The 26,401-nt window shown below is 46.0% G+C and overlaps 1 protein-coding gene across 2 annotated transcripts in view; it reads right to left on the bottom strand.

Annotated features, from left to right (window-relative positions):
- The window catches only part of OTUD7A (OTU deubiquitinase 7A), a 1,296,873-nt gene that overhangs the window by 17,114 nt on the left and 1,253,358 nt on the right, over positions 1-26,401 (bottom strand). For both annotated transcript variants that reach the window (XM_069624347.1, XM_069624348.1), the window contains 2 exons: positions 16,738-16,852; positions 259-343 (listed from right to left, as the gene is read on the bottom strand). In XM_069624347.1, the coding sequence (XP_069480448.1) occupies positions 259-343; positions 16,738-16,852 (200 nt within the window). The remainder of the gene's footprint in view (positions 1-258; positions 344-16,737; positions 16,853-26,401) is intronic.

Below are 26,401 nucleotides of genomic sequence, written 5' to 3'. Positions count from 1 at the left end.
AAAACAGCATTGTGTACTCCTGGGCAAGATGAAAACAGGAGTCTGTACTCCTGGGCAAGAGTGCATGTGGACCGCTCTGCTATTTGATGTGTTGCAATGTATGTAAAGAGCCAGGAAGGGAGTCACTCAGCTTGCATTGTATATCACCCACCTTGCGTCCCAGAGTAAGCGAGGAATGCTGCACAAAGTGCTCTCAGCAGTGCTTCTGGAAAACCACAACACAACTACTACAGGTGGCCATGCAATCCCGGTACCTACCCGCGTTTCCGAGGGGATTCGTATCCACGTTACATTCATGTAGCTGTGCAGAAGGTTCAGCTTCGCCTCCAGGGACAAGATCAGACTGGGGAAACAAAGCAGGTGTTACTTTCTGTCTAATGGTAGCAAAGCTGTTGCTTCCTCAACTCTTAGTCATGCCAACAGAATAGTAATGCGGGAACTTCCCACAAAGAGATTCCCGCCGCTCCCCAACTATCTTCCCAAGAATCGAGGGCATGCGTCCCGACTTTTGATTTTCAGTACAGGGGGCGACATTTTTTCTATTTTACATATAGTGAATCCTTAATCCTAAAGCATGTGTTTTCCTATTTACTGTTCCACTGTGTGTTGGAAACAATTAATGCTGAAGCAAAGGGCCCCTTTGCCCAAAAGTGCAAACAGAGGTGGTTCCCTCTGAGCAATTTAGGATTCAAAACAAATTACCCCCATACTATTTTTAATCAACATGTTTCTAGAACGATGTACACATTGTGAAGTTGGTGTATCATGTGACTTGAGCATTTTTAAAGTCATCTGTGTAAACTCTAACATTATTTTAGGTTTTCAAATCAATAGAATTGAGGCCACAGAATGAGTAATGATTCACTTATGTACAGGGGTGTTATATATTTCATATCATATCGTATCATACATGAACACATATTTGTACCAACTTGAGCTAGGAAGATGCCTGCTCAAGTACCTACATTTCTGACTAGTGTCACATTCTGACTAGTATCAAAGTGTATGATCCTGGGCAAATCATTCAATCTTCCCTTTCCTTGCCAATGTTAGGTGCCCCTAGAAGTGATTCAGATTGCAGTTTATGCTATTCCATAAAAAGCCACACTCATGGTTCCATTGACTAGAGTTGCTCCATGTTTGTAAATAGTGATCCTTCATATTCACCATATAAAGTAGCAGATATTGTTTGCTAATGTGTGTGACTCCCTAAGGATATCGGTTACATTTACAATTGATGTTGCACCCTCTCTCTCTCTTACATTCGAGAACTACCTTGGATACTCAACTCAATAACAAAACAAATGTGCTGTGGAAAATACAGCAGTAACACAATTTCTGTGCTTCAAAATGACATTCTCCAAGCCACAACATGTCTCATTCCATGCTGCAGTTCTCTGGTAGAAGGAAGGGCCTGTCTTTCATAGCAGGATGCCAGGCCCCATTCCCCTACTCAGAGGTCTGCTGGGCCGCGCCGCAGCCTCCAGGGAAGCACCGCTGGAGCCCACCGACGCTGTGAAGGAATCGGGGCCGGGGGCCACATTGATCAGCCCTCACAGAGGGGGCGGGGAGGCGTTATCCTTGATTCTCCCAGCCAGGCCAAGAAGACATGATGTGGGGGTGTGTACTGAATGGGAGTGCAGGTGAATGGGAATGGCGGTTATAAGGAGTGGATGTAAGTAGACCGAGGGGCGGGAGGTCAAAGGAGGAAGGGGAATTGATGGAATAGAAATGCAACAGGAGAATGGGATGGGAAGACTGGTAGAGGGATGTTGCCACACTATTGTTCTTGATTCCTTTTTTGCTCTGGTTGTACTGACTTTATAGCTCAATAATGGACATATGTTGAATGAAAGGTACATGTGAATCACATTTAATGATGCTCTATCAGGCTCTTGTTTGGGGGCTTGTGGTGTTTCGTTCAGTTCTCATTTTTCATGCTATGGCAATAGTTTTCCCTCCTCTCCCCTTCCTTCCATCTCTCTCACTCATACTACTTAATGATCCCCGGTCGCTCTACCGAAGTCTCCTTCCTTGTGAGCCCTACTCTCTCTCCATTCTTCCCTCAATCTTTCTTCCTTACCTCTCTTCCCACTTACCTGCACTCTTTCTGTTCTCCGGCCGACCCTGCCCCACTCCACATTGCGATCTCTCACCCTCTTCCCTGCCTTTACCTACCCGCCCTCCCTCACATTTTCCTTTCTTTTTCTCTCCCTGTCCATCTTTCCCATGGTCTCTGTCTTCCCATTTCTCTCTCTGAGTCTCTTATGCAGCTGCACCCTCAGGTTGCACACAGTGTTCCACCGCAGTTGCCTTTACATGCCAAGCTATATTATAGGAATTGAAACCTGCGGCTTTCAGGTTAAAACAGATTTCTGCAAAAGGTGCTTACTTATGTTAAACTACAGAGTTATCTTATTGGTGCCAGTGACTAGTAGATAAGGTGCTGGTGAGTTCAGCCTGCTGTAGACATACCCTCGATCTTACTGGAGAAAGGCTACTACAAACCCTGCCTGTGCTAGGATTGAATTCTGCCCAAAAGGAGGAGAAATGTAATTTAAAGTTAGGATCAGGTCCCACAGCTCACCTCTGGCAAAGCACAGGCCTCACTGTCCTTGATAGGAAGCAGCATCTAGATAGGGAACAGGTGACTCTGTCTTGCAAGAGACAGCATCCAGAAGGGGGCTGGGTTCTCTGCCCTTGCTCCTCATGGGGACAGAGGGGTGGTGGGGTTTCTGGCTGGAAATGAGGGTTCCCCGATTCATGATGCAAGGGAGTGAGAAGTGATCAGGAGGGTGCACTGCAGCTTGGTAGTGGAGAGCATAGGGGGTTTGCACCCCACAAGGGAATGGGGATGGCACTTAATTATACTACGCAACAGAAACATGTAAATCTATAGGTGCATCAATGATCTATATATCAGGGTGCCACGTTACCTCTGCAGATGAAGCGTTGGGCAACAAACTGAGAGCGAGGGCACCAGGAAGGCTCCATAGAGGTGGTGAGGTTTGGGAACAAGGGGTTGGCTGAGCCATTGTTTGAGAGAGTGAGGGGCACAGAAACTGACACAAAATGGCAGAATGGGAGGCGGATGAAAGAGGTCAAACAAAAGGGACTGTTGACAGGTGAAACGGACAGAAAAAAACTATTCAGAATGAAAGAAAGGAAGGAAAGACAAAATGAAAATAAAGTGTAATGTAGAAAGTCAAAGCAAGAAAAACTAATACGAAAGAAGAAATCGCCGAAGGAGAAACCAAAGAACACATATGAAAACTATGAAGCAAAACCTACACATCATTTATCATAAAAGCAGCAATTAGAAAAGTGTAGACTTATTTGAAGGCAGCTTATAAAAGACACAAGCTAAACCCTAAAATAAAACCTTTAACCAATTTCCAGAATTACCATATTGTGCAACCTCAATTTTCCCACTTCCATCCCTGGAGAGTCTGACAGTGGGCACCCTGGAAATACCTGGAGACGCTGTGGAGGCTGTTGTTGACGGGTAGCTGGAGCTGCACACTCCTTCCAGGTGTGGATTTCTTAGAAAAGACCCCAGAAGAGGGAGATGGGCAGGACTTCGGTGTGGAGTTCATCGTGAATGCCTTCTGACCTCTTCCATCTTCCCCAGCTTTGGCCTGCCCCCCAATCAAAGCTCAGGTCCTTCATTGACGACCATTATTATTGTTTGATGCCCGGGCTTCCCACTTTGGTGAGGAGCACTTGCTAATTTTGGAAGTTGCATGCTAACACTTCGGCAAGCCTGCACTCAGCAGGAGCGGGGACAGAAGCCCTGTTGCCCTCAATCCAAATTCTTTGTTTGTTTGCGGAAGCGTTTGAATAGTTTTCTCGCAGTGCAACAAACCTATTCAAACGCATTTGAAAACAGATTCACAACGGGGGCAAAAAGATACTCCTGCCCAGGTTGTTCAAGCAGTACGGGGGCAGGTGCCCCCATTTCTCTGTGTACTCTGCGCCTATGATCAAGGTGGTTCGATAAGCATTGGAACCGTGCCTTATCTCAATGAATCTTCTGGCCTACTTTGAACCTCAACGGATGTTTGTGAAAGCTGGAGCGATTACATGTGATTTGAGGAACTTTGCAACACAATGGTCTAATGAGATACCTCAGTGGGTTAACAGCCCTGCTGCAGGCATCATTGTGCACTCCGTAAATCACGCAGACGGTGAGGACTCAACCTTTCACCTTCCTAACGTTGATGAAATGAGTACTATGGATATCTGCATTCTGATAGCTTTGGATGCCAAGGAGACCCCAAGTGTGTGGGTTTTTTTCATACGCTAGCATGGATTTAGGGCAGGCCTATTCCGCTTACCCACAGTAATGGGGTCATTTCTGCAGATTGCGCTTGGCATTATACACTCGCCGGAATTTTGCGGAAATTAAAGATGCATCAACAGCTGCCATGATTGCTATGGCCATCCTATTGGCTGTGGTCCGTGTTCTGTAATACTGCTCCCCCGCTCAGCGCCTTGATGCCTTCGGGCCACAGTTTGCGCTTTATAAATCCTAAATAAACAAATATTGCACATCTCCACCATCCCATGGATTCGGGGCATTGGGGTGACCAGACGTCCCGGTTTTGCCAGGACTGTCCGAGTATTTGTGCCTCTGTCCCGGGGTCCAGGGACTTTTTTAAGTTCAAACCCCTGTCCTGGGATTTGGGGATCGGGTGCATACATCCCCTTTTATTCTGGCCCGATGTCATGATTTTACCATCGGTTTGACAATAAAACGGGATGGTATCCACCCAATCTGCAAATCCCAGACAGGTTTTTAAAACTTAAAAAAGCCTCGGCACCCCAGGCTCTAACCTCAAGCCATCAACATGAAAAGCTACAGGCCACTCATGTAGAAGTAGGACTAGCGTCACAGCTAAAGCTGTAGTCCTACGTCTATTTCGATGGCCTGTCCCGTTTTTTTTTATTTTCAAAATCTGGGCACCCTACACTGCATGCATCTGAAAAGAAAGCAAAGGAAAGCAGGCAGATCACGGATAAAGGTGGCTTTCCCTGCACGCATGCAGCAATGCATGGTCTGTCCCCGTCGTGTGCAGAAATGGATCAGAGGAAAGAGCCCAAGCGCACAGGCACGCTATCTGTGGGGCTATTTCCTCTGATAAATCAGCAGCAGCCATCAGAATGAGGTCATAAGTTGAGAAATAACACCTGGCATTGGATCAAGAATCACATCCGCATCACATCCACATCCTTTTGTGGTTTGCGCTATATCACTCTTGCCTTCTGTGCTATTAGTCTTTGGTAAAACAGCTCAGTGGGTGGCTGAAGACACCTGTGTGCTGTGCGTAAATCACAGGTTTGAACGTAGTCAGGTGGGTCTCAGCCTTTCTCCTTTCTGAAGTTGCTGATATTAGTACCACTGATTGTGCAGATGCACCTAGCATTGTGCCAGGACATGCTATATTAATATACTCATTCTTTTAATCTTTAGCACCCTGGCAGGGGGTGCTGACCAATCAGGATGCTCGGAACGCAGGCTGTATTCTAAGGTACAAGCACAGCATGGTTAGTCAGCGCCCCCTTCCCTTCCCTCCCTCCCCTCCCCCTCACCTTAGCTCCCGTGTAGTTTATCTTTTCATTACAGAAATACTGTTCCCAGAACCGCCCCAGCAGCAGAGAGGAAGACCTGGAGCCAAGCTGCTGAAACAGATAAGCCACTAGAAGATGCCTGAGCTCTAACCCAGCTGCACACGGTGGAGCGACAAGTTCACCACCTGCAGGAAGCCAGCAAGAGAACACTGAGCTGTTTCCCTACGTCGGGTTAGCGAAAACACCAGCGATCATCAAGTCTTTTACTTGAAACCTATGATACAAAATCCCAATACCTGGTGAAAGCACCGTGGGAGATTGGCTGAACAGTGCAGGTGGTCAGTGGGGACAGCAATTGGAACCAGCAGGCCTAATAGAGGAGAGTAGGCTGGACTATAAATGCTCAGAGAGGCCATAACTGAATAAAGGTGTTTGGGTGAGGTTGTGAGTGAAGCTGGTGGACCAAGAAACCAGGCGATGGGGAGGAGTGATGAGGAGCGGTGCTGTGAGAGAGTGCCGGTAAGGTATTGTGTGTGAGAGAGAGTGGTACAAATTGGATAGTGTGGTGTCTAGATAGTGTGAGAGAGGGTCTTGTACGTAGAGCGGGAGAGAGGGAGAGTGAGTGTAGAGGAGGGAGAATTAGACAGTGTGAAGGAGGTGTGTCCGTGGAAACCGGTAAACTAAGTAGGTTTCTGGGAGAGAGAGAGATAGAGGGAGGCAGGAGGGTGGTGATAGAGTGCAAGTAGTAGTAGTTGAGAGGTTTGAGGGTAGGAGAGGAAGGTAGTAGGTGGAGAAGAGGGCATAGTGTTACGGTTCCAGCTTCCATTCCCTTTCTTGGCCTCAGCCTGCTACTCCCAAGGTTCCTCTTACTGCATGCCGTTATAATTCAGCTGCACTGTTATTTTGGCGTTAGCGGTTGCCCTGGAGATGGGCTTCGGCCGCCGTATGCTTTGGAAGGCATTGTTCTAGGCATCAGCGCTGCGTTGCCCATTGTGGTCACGTGGTTACATCATCTGTTGTGCTTGAGAAGTCACGCCCCCGACGTGCACATAAGGGAGGCTTTGGCTGTATGATCGCTGCCTCTGATTGACTTCGCTCACTTCGACAGCTTGAGTTCTACTCCATTCCTTACCTCTGCCTGCTTCTGGACTGCCCTTTTTTGGACTCACATGGTCTTGCTGGCATATTCTGTTTCTCTCGCAGCAACCCAGAGGTGGCCGTTCAGCATTTCCTTCTCACCACCTCTGTTTCTCGCTTCGCTGCTCTCTTGCGACTCCTGCTCGGCTTTTCTGCATAATTTTGGGCTTCTGTAAAGTGGAGGCTGCCTTCCAACACCTGCAAACACCCAGAAGCCTTCTGTCTGCTTCTGGTGTTCCCACAGCAGGTTCTTGCTTGTGGTCAGCTTCCCTTCTCCTTGTAGGCGAGGAAGTCGGCTTCACAAAACACTCTCCAGCCCTAAGGTCTCTTGGTCAATACTGAGAGGAGCAGCGTTCTTCTGCTAGCAGTGCACCCCTGTCAGAGGCTTTGCCTGTTTAAATTTCCCCACCACAGGTATGACCTCGCCTCCTTTGATCTGCATTACTGCACTTATCTTCTTTGTCACAGTATTCTCGTATTTATGGGAATTGAAGTCCATTCTTTATGACTTGCATGTAAAGTCTGGCAAGTGTTCTCAGTGCTCTTTAAGGGCAAGTCAGTTCTGGACGACTTGTATGTATAGCCTGAGAAGGTGTTTTCATGAGTCTTAAAAGGCAAGTCAGATGTTGACGGCTTGCATACAGATTTTGTGAAAAAAGGTTTTGAGTAACCTTCTTAGCAGGATAATAGGAGGTATGACAATATGTCATTATGGCATTGTGCACGAATGGGGTATTTTCAAAAGAAAAAGGGGGATTACATGTCTCATCTAATGAGGCCATGATATTCTACCTGAAGCTGTCTCCCCCATGTGATCCTCCCTCGTATAGCTATCCCCAGGGTCAGGATCGGGTAGCTTCTGCCATCCCCTGGCAACATAGGAAGAGGTCATGGCCAGGAAGGAAGTCATGACAGCATCCGATTCATCACAGTATTTAGGATGATTTAAAAATCTGGCATTGTTTGAATTCTACACAGTTTTTGTAGCTTTTGGAAATAGCCTTCAGAATCATTTGTCAGACTATCTCAAAGTATTTATAGCTCCCAACTAATTTTTCTAGCTTTAAAGCAAAAAAAGGCAAACCTTTAAAAAATTAATTCAAATACTTTCATTTACCTGGCGCGGCATGACGGCACAGGTGGCAATAAGGATGGAGATGTCTTGGGAAGAAGATCAGAAACCATCCTCCCCTCCATGCCCAAAATGAGAATTACTTTGGCTTTGAGGAAGCAGACTAAACAAAAGGGTAGTTAAAATGGCAAAACCTATTCAAGTATTATGATAAAAGCTAGCTAAACTGCAGTATAAAATGATCAATTCTATGGAAGAAGCAGTACTTTGTAGATTAAGCTCACAATGATGGAACTCTGCAAGCTATACACAGACAGCACTTAGGTGGCAGTTCTCTCACCTTTACAGATACCCAGAAAGCCTAGGGAAAAGGTCAACATATTAACTTTGTGGGAGTAAGAAAAGGATGGAAGTGCATTTGGGTACCAATGAGATGCGAGCTATGGATGGAACCTTTAAACAGCAGTGTAAAAAAGATCACAAATACAACATGGACATTAATGCAGTAATAGTACCTTGAAATCTCTTCGAGGCATCTAAGCCCATTTCATGTGATACCACACCAGGGAAATTGGCAAATAATCTGCCCATCTATACATAATTGGGGGACCAATCTGAACTACTGGTTACACTTCTATATGTCCCTCCTAGTTGCCCCATACCCCTTTATGCTCACATGATTGCCAAACCCGACTTATGCACTAATGGCCTTGTTACGGGCAGTGCTGGCCAATGGGCCGGTACCTGCCATTTCTGAGATCCGGCATCAGATGTCTGGCCGGATGTCGGACCCGGTCTGTCTCAGCCCTGACCAGGCTATACCGATCCCTCAGCTTCGCCGAGGGAAGCTGGGAGCTCGGTGATCTCATCTGCACTGTGCTCCTTTCACCGCCTGTCATTCGCGCGTCTGCAGTTTCTATTCGCTCAGCCTGTTTTCTTTCTTCTGGCCTGAAAGGGACACCACAGGAATAAATGGGCCATGAATATAACTGGGAGCGGGCATCAATGTTGAAAGCAGGCTTTCTACATGCTGGGCACACTATTGTTTTACAAATGTGCCTTTCACACTTCATCGAAAAACAAAAGTGATTTTGAAACTGAAAAGTGCTGCTTGAATTCACTAGTTTCCTTTTATTTGTTTAAATTTTTTTGTTGGACTAGCACACCTACTCTGTAATTTGTGTGCCCCCTTGTGTTTTATCACAGGTTGTATTTATAAAGATGTTATATGCTTGTCAAACTGGTTAATCACAAATAAATGCTTCTGTTGTGCTGACATCAGTTTTTAGGAAATTAAACTGTGGGTTCATGGGTGCCAACTTTGGATTTTCACTACAGCGGCAGAAATAACCCAACCTCTGCCCTCAATATAAGCAAACGACCAGCCCAACACATCCCCTGGCCAAACACATTTTATAGCAGTTGTTTTTTTTATAAGGAATTGCAAAAAGTCCTACGATTAACAACCAGTTTTCAATATATAACATCGCAACCTGCTGAGCTAACCTGGCAGCCTTCTACTGTAGAGTGTGTCTATGGATCCCTTAATGTACTAAAAAGCACCGCATTACCAACAGTATTTTGGGTCCACCACTGCCATGGAAGTGATTTAAAGTGGAATTGATGTACAGTGTGGAGTTTGGAAAGAAGCAGCATGAAAGAAATTGCACAATTTTTTAAATATTATTTTGAACATTTCCTTTGAGTGGAGTCCAACTGTCAGCTCCGCCTCCTCGGCACTCTGCCTCCTCGGCTATCCGCCCCTACCTCCAAACTACACCCATACTGGGGCCCGTGTGGGATCCCCCTTTACATTTTTTTCATTTCCACCACTGGTTACGAGTATGGAGATGCAGGAGAAAAAACGGTTAATGGAATTGCTGCTAGGAGTTTGGAGGGTGAGCGGGGGAAATACCTTCGGGAAGTGGCAGGAGGTAGTTCCTCCATTTTACCTTTAAAGATTTGAGGATTGAGCTCAGGTAAACCACCGCCTACGATAAATGCTCAAGATCCCCAGTGTGGCGGTAGGAACTCCCTGAACGTGGACTAACTCTGCCCTGTAGATTTACCACCATGCTGGTCCTCAGTCCTGTGCACCACGCACCACTTTCCCATTTGCTGATATTTGGCAATTTCTGAAGATTTCCTCGCCATGATGTTCTTCTCTCAATCTGACTGTGTCTCCCACTCTCATGCTGTGACATTGTCACTTTGATATCCTCCCAAGGCTATTGATTGGTCCATGCTGAAGCCTGTTCATCCAGATATTTTCTCCCAGTCTCTGGATTTGCCCACGCTGGTATTTGGCTCTCCTGCCCAATCAGCTGATCACCCTAATCCAAAGCTTGATGTGCCACGGGGCACTCCCCATTTTGTCTGAGCTGCCTCAAAGTATACGCCGAAGTTGTGCCTCATTTTATGTGCACTGCCTGGTAGTATTTCTCATCTCTCCAGCCCAGAAATCTCTCCACTGGCCCCTTGTGGCTGTGAGGATCAAGTTCAAGACCCTCTGCATCACCCACAAGGCTTTCTGGTGCCAGGAACCACACTACATCCAACTCTTTCTTCCTATGCACTTTCCTTCTCGAGGCCTCCACTCATCTACTTCCAACTCTCTGCGGGTGAGGCGCTTCTCCAGGCAGAGAGTGGGGGGTAGATCTCTGTCCTGGGCTGGGGCCTCTCTCTGGAACAGTTTCCCTTACTCTCTCAAACTTCAGCAGGACCACCTCAGGTTCCTGAAGCAACTCAAGACCTTCCTCTTCGCTTCTTCTTTGTCTCTCCCTCTCCCTTGCTGATGTCCCTGTCTGCTGCACATACTGGTTACCTGGCCACCCACTGAATTTACGGGACCAGGCTCCTGCACAACTGCACTGCCTCTGGGCCTCCCAACCACTTAAGGGACTGTATCTGCAACCCTATAGTCCCCTGACTCTCTGCACCCATGAGCCACCTCGTGGCTGCACTTACTAGTTACTTTGCACTCTTCCCTCCCCCCTTCCAACTCCCCCCTTGACACTTGTCCCCTTACCCCCTCACTTGCGTGATATAATGACAGAAGGCCTAGAAAGATTGCTGTTTTGTCCTCCATCTGTCCTCCCTTCCTTGTCTTGTCGCGCCTAGAAACACTTGTGTACAGACGTGTTATAAATTACTTATCATATCATAACATATATTTGTGTGTACCCCCCCGCCCCCCGGCAAATGTTTCGCTTTTCCTCTAAGAAGCCACGTTGATAAATGCAATCCAACTTTGTGACACTGACTGACTCTGCAGGTCTGACATAAAATGCGACAACCATCGTCTTTGCCTGTCCTATTTCATCAACATCAGAAAGAGGAAATGCTGCGTCATTTCTAACACGTTCGAACGCACGATCTGAAGGTCACTCACAGAGCTCTGCAGCAGGTGCATTAACCTACTGAGCAATGTTACTGAATTGTTTAATGTACTGTCTTATGTGGATATCTTTGAAAGAAACATAGGCCTTGCTTTCCTTTTCCCCCGCTGTCCAGTTTCAGCCTAGCGCTCCACTTTCCCAACACTCTTCTCCCTTCTTGCGGAAAGAACCTGAACCTTCTCTGAATTTCCAGACATTCTCTGCAGATGTGTGCCTCTTAAAGGACATTTCGGGACGATTCAGGCTGTAGAAGGAATCTGTGGGGGCCCAAAACATTTTGCAGGATCCCAGGAACTACTTTTTTTGTAATTATTTTTTATTTACAATTTATAAAGTTCAAACAATTACAGAAATCAATTACAAACATTAGATAGTGGAGGTATAACCCCCCTCCCTTTTCAAACTCCCACCCTCCAAAATTCAATCAGACCACAGCTAGTACATGTCAAGGAACTTCCCCCGAATCCTTTCAAAAAAGATGTTATTTTCTTGCGTCTATAAATTATTCTCTCCATATCAGCCAATTTCATCATTTCATCCACCCAAACATCCACCTCCGGTGACAACCGTGACTTCCACCCTCTTAATATTAGCTTTTTGCCAATCAAATAGTCATTTTCGTTGTGAAATGCATAGATCATCCGAAAGTTCATCATCTGCCATTATTAGAGTTTTCAAATCATAATCTAAGGTTTGTCCTAACACATTGTTACAAATAATACCGAGTCTTATAGGAACGACTTTTTTTTAAAGTTCCTCCAAGTCTGGTCCTTAGAGTACAGGTCTCCCATGATCTCATCTGCTTAACCTACAATGAAGAAGAACTTAACACACTACACACGCGTCATTTTCCCCAGTGTGGTGAGCATGTACAGAAAATCAATACCGCTGTGCATTTCCCTTCCCAGGATGTGCTACGAATGCTTTCTTTTAACAGAGCGTGCAACTTCCGGGTTGGTACAGACAGGTTTCCCTGGGGGGAGCACTTGCAGACGTCAAAGGCAAGCTGGGGATATGCAGGAAGCCTTTAGCTTTGCTCAGGGATCTGCTGACGGTGCTGTAAGAGGTCCCTTGGGAGAGCATCACGCCGTGGCCTCTACCTGCCTGCTGTGGGCAAATGGCAGGGGGCACACACCTGCGGAAAGGCGCCTGTAAATGCATTCGTAAGCATTGCCAAACCTGCAGGCGTCAACTGCTTTTTACAGGATTTGTATACAAATATGTATATATTTGTCATGTTTGCGGGTGGACTGGGACTCAAAGGAAGCCCTGCGAATAATTTTGAAAGTGGCCCCAAATTACACATTTTCATCAAGCCCAACCCTTTTCCTAGGAGGAAATTTGCAAATAAAATAGATTAACACACAAAAGCGGCCCAGGATGGAGAGGCCTACCGGGATATCTCCAGTGTTTCCTGTAGGCCAGTGCACCCCTGCATGTTTTCAATTTATGTATGGGATAAAATACCCCCTACCCTACTTTATAAGGATAGTGCAAGTCACTGAGGAGTTCCGTGACCAAGTAGTGGCACCGGGCCTCTTGCTCCCTTATTGTGAAAGATCTTCAATTTTCTGGTCCATACAATCAATGCAAAATGCGTATGGATTTAGAAAGCTAGTATGCATCTTTGAATGGGTGGCTAAAACATTATTTAAACATTTTCATAAAATGCATTAAAACAAGTTTTCATTTTGTACTTTAAGAGAAGCTATAACATACATAACATTTCCAGGCTTTTATACAGATATTTCAGGCTGCCATGCAATGTATACATATACATATAACACCAAGAAAGTTATGGTGGCTTTAAAAAGGTTTGGAAAAAACCGTTTCACATAAAATGTGAAAATAGGAAAGTCCATTTCAGCCACGTCACACCTTCCACAATGCCACCTAGTAGCCATCGCTGGAAGTTAGCTCAATTTCTGAGCCACAACAGCAAGGCATTGTGGGTTTGCAAATTAGCTCACATGCAAACCTTTTTCTCCAGGAAATTGTCTTTGTCTAAGAGGGCAGTGATACTTTATGTCTATCTTGGGTTGATTAAGCTTGTATAAAGTAGCACTGCCCTCTTAGACAAAGACAATTTCAAGGATAAAAAGGTTTGCATTGGAGCTAATTTTCATACCCACAATGCCTTGCTGTTGTGGCTCAGAACTGGAGGTGAACTTCCAGTGATGGCTACTAGATGGCGTTGTGGAAAGTGTGACTTGGCTCAAATGGACTTTCTTATTTTTGCGTGTGTATATATCACTGTAAAAAAATAATTTTAGCAATTTTTGAAAGTGTTAAGGATACTTTTACCCTTTAAAACCCTTTCACCATTTTTTCTACCTTTTAAAATGGCATTCCCAAAGTGTGTAGTCTGCCAATTTAAGGTACCCTTACAAAGTCCCTTGAGTAAACCTAAGGGTGACCGATGGGGCTGTTAAGGGGGCCAGGCGCTGCCACAAGCCAAGGGTTCGTCATGTCGATATGTGGTGAAAGCTCTTAAGGTGTCAGGAGGACAGCAAAGGTTCCTCAGCCCCTGCAATAACATCATTGCTACAGAAGCACTCAGCTATGCGGGAAAGGTCTTAGCATTGGATCTGAAATGCAAAAGCCGCGAGCAGGAGTGATCTCACGATCACCCACGTAACTGACAGAGACCCGACATGGGGAGGGTGTGGTCCACAGAGAGGAGGAGCCGCAGAAAGCTGCCAGAGTGCTTCAGAAGCCTGGTGCAGATCAAGTGGAATACCAACATAGCAGCCCAGTATCTTAATACCGCGGCCCGCGGGTGAAAGTACTTCCCCTTTACCCTCTGCTGAGAGATCTGTAGTCCCAAAACACAGTAACCAATCATACACACTCCCAATGTAGCCTGAACAGGTGCAGTCCATGCCATCCCAGCTCCAGGCCTGGCTGGTTGGGGGATAAAAGGACCTGGCTCAGGAAAGCCACTGAGGGCATTTGGAAAAGAAGCGAGAAGAGGGGAAATAGGATGAGGAGAGTCATGTGGTTGGAAGAGGGGAGAGAAGAGAGGAATATATCCAAAGAGAAGTAGGTGGGTAAAGCTAGAGAGATGGTTTGAATTAGAAAAGAGGGGGCGATGAGCAATATGAGCAACACCGGCTGGAAGACGTAAGGAGAACATCATACGACTAAGGGAAACAATTAAGGGGTCAAAGAAGAGCAAAGAGACTAGTGGAAGGAGGTGGTGGAAGAAGACAGACAGACAAACATCAGGAGGAGATTGGGAGGGAGAGAGAGAGACAGACTGAGGAAGCAGAGGAACACCAGAGTGTGGTGGGGCTGGAAGGCGGCTAGTCCTACAAGGTGAGTCCAGAATGGGTGGAGGAGTGAGCATGTGGCAAGAGAGTGCAGGTAGGCAAACATGAAAAGGCATTCCAGAGAGAGTGGGTTGCTGAGTGAGAGTAAGGACCCTGTGCGATAGAGGTGGAAAAGGTCTAGTAGGAAACTAGGGGCGAATACTAGTTACCTCTCTCCTGCTTCATGCCCCAGGCCTCCAGGTCAGAGGAGGGCCAGGCCTCAGCGCATTCTACTACTAGCGAACACACCTCTCAGCAGTCCTATTCTCCAGAACAGACATCGCCCAACTATTAGAGAGCTACCAAAGGAAAAGAACATCCAGAGAGCCCACCTCCACCCAAAGACTGTGAGTGTCTGGGAAGAGCCCAGGAGTTTCCTGAGGGCAGAAGACACAAGACATGCTCTTCATTTCTGGAGTTTAGCTTTTGACTTGGCGCCATCCGTGTGTTCCTATGCAAGAGACTTCTTTGTTTGAGCTTTGCATTTCAGTTGGCAGCCATCCTTTGTAATACAGCAAACAAAGACCTATCCAACCACTGGGAAAGAGCCAGGCCCAGCCTTGGAAGGGAACTGAAGAACTACTTAAATTCTATTCTCATTTCTAAGCCATTCATTTCACCCTCCACCTCAAGACACAAGCGGTGGAGAAAGGCATTGAGGGGTGGGATTGTGGGTTATGAGTTTAACGCTGAGGGAGTCTGAAGGCCCTCTAAATTCTTGGGTTTTGAATGAAAGACATTTGCGCCATTGACTGGCTCCAGACCTATTCTGGATTCAGTGGTCACTTTGTGGCAGTATAATCAGTTCGAAGAAATGTAACACAATGTAGAGTCTGAAAACATTGCCAATTACATTGTTAGTGTAGATAACAAATAGTTTGCATGTAGTATTTCCCTCCTCCAATGTCTACCACACTACAAATGCAATGTTAACTGACATCACAAGTCTTGCTCATATATATATTTCCTCAGGTAGCTCCGAAGGGTAAATAGATTTTGATGGGCAAATGCTGCTCATCACTTCTAATATTTGTTTGCTAACACTACGCCTTTCAGGAAGCATTGTACAGAAGCGTCCATTACTAAAAGAATATAAGACGACCTGGGAGCCAGACATTTCATTTCACATATATTTTACACTTTCTTCTTGTCACAAGTGTGTCTTCCCTGACATCCTGCTTGCACAAATGTACATATAGGGCCTCATTATGAGTGTGGCAGTCCGTAAAACAGTGTGCTGGTAAGCTTACCGGCTCCCTTGTTTCGGGACTGCCAAACAACGAGGCTGCCTGATGGGGCTTCTGCGCCGACAGGTCTGATCCTGCCGGGCGCACCGGCCCGGCAGGCGGAGTTGCCATGGGAGCACCGGCACCGTTAGCAACGGTGCCAGTGCTTCCGAGTCCCTATTCCTATGGAGTTCAATGGAGTCTTATGGGACACCATGGGAATGGGGAGTTATAAAACCTGCCGCCTGACTTCCCGCTCCGCTGGGACTTGTAATTTCCCGATGATAACCTATCATATCATATTTATAACACACTTAATGCAGAGGTTTCTAAGCGCGGACCTGGGAATCAAACCTGTGTTGCTCCGTGTTGTCTTGCTTCAAAGGCAAGCACGTTGCCATTGAGCTATCCTCCCAAGAAGGCACCGGGGAGTCAGGTGGTGGATCCGGTATCACGGGTATGGCAGCAACCCGCCGGTAGCACCAGCGGGTTCCAGCTGTACTAGTAATGGGGGGCCATAGTCTAGATAGTATATTATTGGGGTTACATCTATTGTCTATGAGACACTAGTTGCGTAATGGTTATTCATCAGGCAGAATGTTATTCTACCTTGTATGGACAAGTGAAACAGTAGAACTTTCCTAGCTTCCAATGGGGGTCAAAAGCATCAATTAGAATAACCCTAATGGTGGTCAAATGAACAACAGAACCTTCTCACATACACACACTAGCCAACTGTGGAAAGCAGAGATGTTGATAACCTAGCAGTGGCATTACACAAAGTGATTATAACCCCCACCCCTCAAAATGTGGTGATGCTAAGTTGCGATTTTCGCCACCCATACACATCCACAAGCCTTGGGCAAATGTGGAGGAACTGAATACAGCAACTCCCTGCACCACCACTCTACAAAGGTGTCTGTCAAACCTCTGGTGTGTTCCCTTGGGGATCCGCACCGCAAGAATCCAAGTTTTGGCTGCGTTTGAATGGTTTTAGGCTGACACAACGTAGGAGTTCTTACCTGGCCAATCGGGTGTTATCGTTGTCGTCTTTCCCCCACTCCCAATCATTCCCAGGATCCACGGCGAAGTGCAAAGGCAGCAGCTTGTGTTCGGAGTCCGTCAGAGGGATCACAGCTGGAGGAAAGACATGGAAGGAGACTGTCAATATCCTAATGCAAGGATGGAGACATGGAAATGCATCTGGAGAGCTCTGGTGTGCCATTTGCCTACAGCAGCTGGGGAATATTATGAGTAAACCTTGAATCCTGCAAAATGTGTCCCGTAAGTAGAGGGTGCCCTTCTGATCCGCTAATGAAAATTCCTTTTAAAACATGTTATGGAATTAAATATCTGATCAAACGTAATGGTTATCACTGAACAATAATATAAAATGGGCTCTGAGCGGTATCCAGTGATATAATCGCTGGGAAAAAAACATTGAGGGTGACTCGATATTTTTTGTAAGCCACTTTCCAACACTTTCCCTAAATATTCTAGGACTGGAGTTTGTTTATATAATTGTACTAGTTCTAAAATATGTTGGAAAGGGTGTTTAGTTTATTCTCCATTTGTGAAATTTGTTTATGTTGCACAATTACTCTTTTCTGCAATATTAGTGTGTTGTGCCTCTGGTCACTAACTAACCACACCTGCTACCCTGCGTACTAGCAACACCCACATCATGTATTGGTGCTTATCAACCCTCCTCCACTTACTGTATACATACAGCAGATATTGGACTAGCCAACCCAACCCTCATCCAAACCAAGACTCCTACACTAGCTCATTTATGGGAACTACCACCCCTTCCTTGTGGCTCAGCACCATGACACCTGCGAATCCGTACCTGGATGATCCAGCACTTTGGATACGCCACTTCACTACTAGACCAACACCTAACCAACCTTGTACAACTGCTATGAGAAACACCAGATTGAACTCAAGAACCAGCCCACCCTCCTCTCCTGTCTCTCGCCAGCCCTTCAGGCATACCTGCCATGATATCATCAACACCTACCCCTGCACAATTCTCAGTAGAAACTTGAGGCTTGGTTCTCGCTTGCGCCTCGTATCACAGTACCCACTCGCTGCAACAATTAATACAGCCACTGGCACTAGCTACCACGATTCGCGCCCCACCACACCTCTATCCTACAATCCCTCTAACGACAGCATACAGGCTCACTACGCTACCTCAGTTGCTACTACCCAACCTAGCCTACCTTGTGCCTTATCAATCAGGAACCACAAATTAGCATCTAGATGCACACATTGGTCTTACCACACTACCAGCCCTGCATCAGGCAACACCTGCAGTTCCAGCCCTCACAAACCACAACACCTTTTTACTCCTACCTCGAATACTCAACAAGACAACGTTACCACGGTCCCTAAGCTCAAAGGTGCTCTTATAAACGCACGTTCTATCCAAGCTCACGCCCTTGATATTGCTGATCTCATTGTCTCAGACAACCTGGACCTACTTGCAGTCACGGAAACTTGGCTGCACACAGCCTCTGGACCCTCTCTGACACTCGCTATCCCTGACAACTACACCATAATCAGGTGCGACAGAGATACCAACCAAACTAAGGGCGGCGGCTTAGCCGTCATATTCAAGAATACGCTTAACATCAGAATTGCGGACAGCCTTCAGTTACACTCAGCTGAATCGCTTTCTCTCAAACTATCTATCTCGCCCAATCACACAGCCACTGTTCACCTAATTTACAGGCCTCCTGGACCCACACCTACCTTCGTTGAAGACATCTCCTCTATTCTAGCATCCAGTGCGAAGCCTAGTTCCCAAATCATCATCCTGGGCGACTTCAACCTGGGTTACTTGGACAAGAATGACACCAAAGCCTCAGATCTTGCAAATGTCCTGACTGATTTCGGCTTCACACAACATGTCACAGAGCCCACCCACATCAAAGGTCGTACTCTTGACTGGATTGCCGACATGAACTGTGCCCTTAATGATATTACTGTTTCCCCCTGCGCTTGGTCTGACCACCATCTTATTTCGTTCTCTATTAACACTAGCCCTCCTGAGGACACACAAAACCTCGCACCGCCCACGCGCACACGGAATAAAAAAGACATCACTGTTGAGAAACTCTTACCACTCATCCTCCCATTATTGCACGCAGCTTCAGAGTCCTGCACTGACCCCACAGCATTAGTAGACACTTATAATCGTGTTATGCTAAAAGCCCTTAATACTATCGCCCCTATCAAACTGCGTAAACAAAAACCACGGACCCACTTGAACTCTTGGTTCACTCCGCAACTACGTGACCTACGCAAAGAAAAAAGAAAAGCAGAGGCCTCATGGAAAAGTATCCCCTCCCTGGCCAACAAAAATAATCTTACGCTAGCCACCCTGGCCTATAAAGAAGCCATCCTTGCTGCCAAAAAGGAAGCTTATAATAAAAGAATCACCCAAGCCCGCTCTAACACTAAGGAACTGTTTAAGATACTTAAGGAACTGGAGTCCCCTATCGCTCCTCTCAATAAGTGTACCCCTGACACTGATTGGTGTACAAACATCCAAAATGCTTTACTAGACAAAATCACCACTCTCCAAACTAAAATCAAAGCAAAAAAAAACCACCTCTCAAGTTCAACGAGCACCACCCTGAATTATAAAATACAAGCACTCAAACACAACTTCAAACCATTCAGCTTCTCTCCCCTCTCCATCAAGGAAGTAGAAATCATTATATCTAAACTAAAACCTTCCAATTGCCAAGGTGATGCATGCCCCGCTGTCATCATTAAGGAAGCCGCACCCAAGCTCGCCCCATTTATTACCTCCTTCATAAATGCCTCCTTTGAATCAAGCACCGTACCTGACAACCTTAAGGATGCCTGGGTCATACCATTAATTAAAAAAGCCAATCTTGACCCCAGCAACCCTTCAAACTACAGGCCCATCACCACTGTGCCTTTCCTGCTTAAAATCCTTGACCGCGCAGCCTATCTCCAAATCCAGGAGTATCTCGAACGCAACAATCTACTAGGGCTGAGACAATCTGGTTTCCGTCCCAGGCATGGCACTGAGACAGCTTTACTGGACCTGAAAACCCAAATCGAGGACCTGAAAGACAAGGGCAAATTGGCACTCCTGCTCCTCCTTGATCTCTCAGCTGCCTTCGACCTGGTTGACCACCAAATTCTCTGTCATCATCTCAAAATCGCCGCCCACTTCTCGGAAGCAGCCACTTCTTGGATCAGTTCATTCCTTGCCAACAGAACCATGAGGGTCTTCTCTCCACTAGCAGCGGCTGACCCCTCCCACGTCCCCTGTGGAGTCCCACAAGGATCCTGTGTATCTCCCACCCTTTACAATGTGTTTACTAAACCACTCTTTGATATCCTTGATTATCTGGGTGTCTCCTACACTAATTATGCGGATGACACCCAGATACTCATCCCTATCACTGGTGATTTTGTAACCGATTCAAAATCTCTTAATACGGTCTACTCCGTCATCCAGGCCTGGATGGCCAATCATGGGCTCTGCCTTAACGACGAAAAAACAGAGTTAATCATCCTGGGCTCCCAAACTAAACTCGCGAAACTTGACGCCAACTACAATTCCTTCACTATTGACGGGATTGACATCAAAGTGGCCAATGTCACCAAAACCCTAGGAATCTACCTTGATTCTACCCTGTCCCTCACACGACAAACCAATGCAGTTGTCTCTGCATCGTCCTACACCTGCAAATTGATTACAGCCTGCAGGCCATTCCTGACTCCAGACAATTGTCTGACCCTCGCGAGAACCCTCATCTTATCCAAAATAGACTATTGCAATGCCCTATACCTTGGGACGAGCCAAAGAAATCTGGACAAACTACAGTTCACACAAAACAACGCCATTAGGGCAGCATTCAACATACCTAGACGGAATCATATAGCCACTATCAGACGCAACATCCAGTGGTCACCTATCTTGCACCGCATATCACTCAAATCACTTGTGCTCACACACAAGGCACAGAACAATGCAGCTCCAGCCTACTTAACATCACGTTTCTCGCATCACACAGCCACCAGACCCTTGAGAGCTGCCCAGGCGCACACTTTGGACATCCCCAGCTTCAAATTACGCTCGGCAGGAGGGTCAAGTTTTCCGGTCCTTGCTGCCAAGCTCTGGAACTCACTCCCCAATGCACTAAGGAACATTCCGCTTTGCCACGTATTCAAAACCAAAGCTAAACTTTGGTTACGGGAACAAGACATCCTGTAAATTTGTAACTGCTCACAGCGCGTACCCTTCTACTGTAACCTTGGGTACTGCTACTTTGTTGTTATTATCTATGTCATTTTCACCCGTTATGTTATACTGTATCATTGTCATTTTCACCGTTCATGTTATACTGTATCACTACCTATGTAACTGTTAACCCCTTCTCCTGGAACCAGTAACTTCTCCTCTGCAACTTGTAACTGCCTACTAAACATGCGCCCGCAAGCCTCCGGGCAAGGTGCGCAATACAAATAAATAAATACAAATACAAATACTTTGTTGCTTTAAATAGGGTGACCAGATGTCCCGGTTTTTCCGGGACAGTCCAGGGAAATCACCCTCTGTTCCGGGGTCCCAGGAGTTTTTTTACTTTATAAACCCCGTCTGGGTTTTGAGAGGACCCGATTTCAAAATCCCGAAACCGGGTCCCGACGCAACGCTTCCTGCGCGAATGGGGGCGTGAAATGCTTTTCACACCCCCATTTCCTCTCCCTTCCCCTCCCAGGGGCTCTCCTCCAATGTGAGGAGTGTACCTGTGAGCACACACACACCCCCCCCCCGCTTCCCCTGGCACCTCTGGCGCCCCCCTGCAAAAGACCAGCGACATAGAAGTAGGACTCACGTATTTGTATTTACTTTAGTCCTACATTTATTTCTATGACCTGTCTTGTTTTTTAAAATAAAAAATCTGGTCATCCTAGCTTTAAACGAAGAGGATCACAAATTAATGTATATATTGGTGACCATTTCAAGTTACATCAGATCTCAGAAATACATTTAGAACAGTAAATATGTATGTGATTGCACGTCAGCCTGCTTATTGTGTACTACTGTGCTTTTGATGAAATATCGATCTCCATAGAAACCCAAAACACCGTCTTTGGCTCATTCATGGCAGTGCGGGACTTGCTGTGTTTTCCCTGAAATCCACTTTAAAATGCCGGTCCACTAGGACTGGAAATCATTTGCTACACCATGGCTTTCCCAATGCCATCAACAAATTGCCTGTTTTTTGGTGAATGTTGACAGCATGTCCTTCTGATTCTGAATTTGACGCCAAACAGCGCCGCATGACATAAGCCCTCCACGCCCTCCCCTCCACTATGAAGAATATACACAGTGCACCATGACATACGCCCTCCGCTATGAAGAATACTTTGCACAGTGCACCATGACATAAGCCCTCCGCTATGAAGAATAATTTACACAGTGCAACATGACATAAGCCCTCCGCTATGAAGAATACTTTACAGTGCACCATGACATAAGCCCACAGTGCACCATTACATAAGCCCTCCACTATGAAGAATACTTTACACAGTGCACCATGACATACGCCCTCCGCTATGAAGAATACTTTACACAATGCACCATGACATACGCCCTCCGCTATGAAGAATATTTTACACAGTGCACCATGACATAAGCCCTCAACTATGAAGAGTACTTTACACAGTGCACCATGACATAAACCCACAGTGCACCTTTACATAAGCCCTCCACCATGAAGAATATTTAACACAGTGCACCATGACGTAAGCCCTCCACTATGAAGAATACTTAACACAGTGCACCATGACATAAGCCCTCCACTATGAAGAATACTTAACACAGTGCACCAAGACATAAGCCCTCCGCTATGAAGAATACTTTACACAGTGCACCATGACATAAGCCCTCCGCTATGAAGAATACTTTACACAGTGCACCATGACATACGCCCTCCGCTATGAAGAATATTTTACACAGTGCACCATGACATAAGCCCTCAACTATGAAGAATACTTTACACAGTGCACCATGACATAAACCCACAGTGCACCTTTACATAAGCCCTCCACCATGAAGAATATTTAACACAGTGCACCATGACACAAGCCCTCCACTAAGAAGAATACTTAACACAGTGCACCAAGACATAAGCCCTCCGCTATGAAGAATAATTTACACAGTGCACCATGACATAAGCCCTCCGCTATGAAGAATACTTTACACAGTGCACCATGGCATATGCCCTCCGCTATTAAGAATATTTTGCACAGTGCACCATGACATACGCCCTCCGCTATGAAGAATACTTTGCACAGTGCAACATGACATAAGCCCTCCGCTATGAAGAATACTTTGCACAGTGCACCATGACATAAGCCCTCCGCTATGAAGAATACTTTACACAGTGCACATCACATAAGCCCTCCACTATGAAGAATACTTAACACAGTGCACCAAGACATAGGCCCTCCGCTATGAAGAATACTTTACACAGTGCACCATGACATACGCCCTCCGCTATGAAGAATACTTTGCACAGTGCACCATGACATACGCCCTCTGCTATGAAGAATACTTTACACAGTGCACCATGACATACGCCCTCCGCTATGAAGAATATTTTACACAGTGCACCCTGACATAAGCCCTCAACTATGAAGAATACTTTACACAGTGCACCATGACATAAACCCACAGTGCACCTTTACATAAGCCCTCCACCATGAAGAATATTTAACACAGTGCACCATGACATAAGCCCTCCACTATGAAGAATACTTAACACAGTGCACCATGACATAAGCCCTCCACTATGAAGAATACTTAACACAGTGCACCAAGACATAAGCCCTCCGCTATGAAGAATACTTTACACAGTGCACCATGGCATAAGCCCTCCGCTATGAAGAATACTTTACACAGTGCACCATGGCATACGCCCTCCGCTATTAAGAATATTTTGCACAGTGCACCATGACATACGCCCTCCGCTATGAAGAATACTTTGCACAGTGCAACATGACATAAGCCCTCCGCTATGAAGAATACTTTGCACAGTGCACCATGACATAAGCTCTCCGCTATGAAGAATACTTTACACAGTGCACATCACATAAGCCCTCCACTATGAAGAATACTTAACACAGTGCACCAAGACATAGGCCCTCCGCTATGAAGAATACTTTACACAGTGCACCATGACATACGCCCTCCGCTATGAAGAATACTTTACACAGTGCACCATGACATACGCCCTCCGCTATGAAGAATACTTTGCACAGTGCACCATGACATAGGCCCTCCACTATGAAGAATACTTTACACAGTGCACCATGACATACGCCCTCTGCTATGAAGAATACTTTACACAGTGCACCATGACATACGCCCTCCGCTATGAAGAATACTTTGCACAGTGCACCATGACATACGCCCTCCGCTATGAAGAATACTTTGCACAGTGCACCATGACATAGGCCCTCCACTATGAAGAATACTTTACACAGTGCACCATGACATACGCCCTCTGCTATGAAGAATACTTTACACAGTGCACCATGACATACGCCCTCCGCTATGAAGAATACTTTGCACAGTGCACCATGACATAGGCCCTCCGCTATGAAGAATACTTTACACAGTGCACCATGACATACGCCCTCTGCTATGAAGAATACTTTACACAGTGCACCATGACATAAGCCCACAGTGCACCATGATATACGCCCTCCGCTAGGAAGAATATTTTACACAGTGCACCATGACATGAGCCCTCCACTATGAAGAATACTTTACACAGTGCACCATGACATAAGTCCACAGTGCACCATTACATAAGCCCTCCACTATGAAGAATACTTAACACAGTGCACCATGACATAAGCCCTCCACTATGAAGAATACTTAACACAGTGCACCAATACATAAGCCCTCCGCTATGAAGAAAACTTTACACAGTGCACCATGACATAAGCCCTCCGCTATGAAGAATACTTTACACAGTGCACCATGACATACACCCTCCGCTATTAAGAATATTTTGCACAGTGCACCATGACATACGCCCTCCGCTATGAAGAATACTTTGCACAGTGCACCATGACATAAGCCCTCCGCTATGAAGAATACTTTGCACAGTGCACCATGACATAAGCCCTCCGCTATGAAGAATAATTTACACAGTGCACCATGACATAAGCCCTCCACTATGAAGAATACTTTACACAGTGCACCATGACATAAGCCCTCCACTATGAAGAATACTTTACACAGTGCACCATGACATAAGCGCACAGTGCACCATGACATAAGCCCTCCACTATGAAGAATACTTTACACAGTGCACCATGACATAAGCCATCCACTATGAAGAATACTTTACACAGTGCACCATGACATAAGCCCTCTGCTAAGAAGAATACTTTACCCAGTGCACCATGACATACGCTCTCCACTATGAAGAATACTTTACACAGTGCACCATGACATACGCCCTCCACTATGAAGAATACTTTACACAGTGCATACTTTACACAGTGCACCACGACATTCACCCTCCACTATGAAGAATACTTTACACAGTGCATACTTTACACAGTGCAACATGACATACGCCTGCCGCTATGAAGAATACTTTACACATTGCACCATGCCATACGCCCTCCGCTATGAAGAATACTTTACACATTGCACCATGAAATAAGCCCACAGTGCACCATGACATAAGCCCTCCACTATGAAGAATACTTTTGTCAGGTTTCCTTCTCTTATTCAAGTTTCCTTTTTATTATTTATCCTTTTCAGATTAGCTTTGTGTGGGTGGGAAGTTTTCCATTATAGTTGGTTAGGCCTTAACTTGCTGATTCAGAATCCTGGTTCTGACCCAAGGCAAGATGGAGCCTCACAGTGACAGCTCTGATTGGCTAGAAGACAATGCTGAACAACAATGAACATTCTAAACTGTCACTCTGTGCCTTTCATCATCAAAACCCCATCTGAGAGTACGTGTTCAGTGGCTGCTCCTGCTTTAGTATTAGGCCTGGTGGATTTTATCCTCCAGATCTCAGCAGTTGAGCGGCTACTTTCTTGGGGGTTACAGGAGAAGTCATCAGCTGGCAGGAATTCGTTTTTGAAGATAGGAAAAGCAGGAAATCTTTGTGAATTCGCTCAGGAGATAAGTGACTTTATTTTTACTGTAAATCTGTTCATCTTAATAACATTCTCCTTGAAAATTCGTTAAAAGTAGTGTTTCTACTAAAACTATTGAACTCCCGGAGTGCGCTTGTGTTTCCAGTGCGGTGTTCCTTAGCGCGAGATTTTGACTGTCGCGTGCGAATTCAAGTGAGCGCGTGCTTTCTAGTGTGTGTATTCCGAGCGCGAGTAGATGTTGGTCTCGTGCAATTTTAAACGCGCGTGTGTTTTATAGCGCGGGTGATCCTTTGCGCGAAAAGCTATACGCTGCGTGTGAACTAAAGAGCGTGTGCGATTTCATAGCGCGGGTGATCCTTAGCGCGAGAAACTATACGCTGCGTGAGAACTACAAAGCGCGTGTGAAATACAAAGCGCGTGTGATTTTTAGCGCGGGTGTTCAAAGCGCGAGAATCTGTTCGTCGCGTGCCATGTGAGTGCACGTGTATTTCCTAGCGCGAGTG

Source organism: Ambystoma mexicanum, chromosome 11 (assembly GCF_040938575.1).
Source record: "Ambystoma mexicanum isolate Mex_15411 chromosome 11, UKY_AmexF1_1, whole genome shotgun sequence".
NCBI lineage: Eukaryota > Metazoa > Chordata > Amphibia > Caudata > Ambystomatidae > Ambystoma > Ambystoma mexicanum.
The sequence above is the reverse complement of the archived record's forward strand: the minus strand, read 5'-3'. Positions and strand labels throughout refer to the sequence as shown.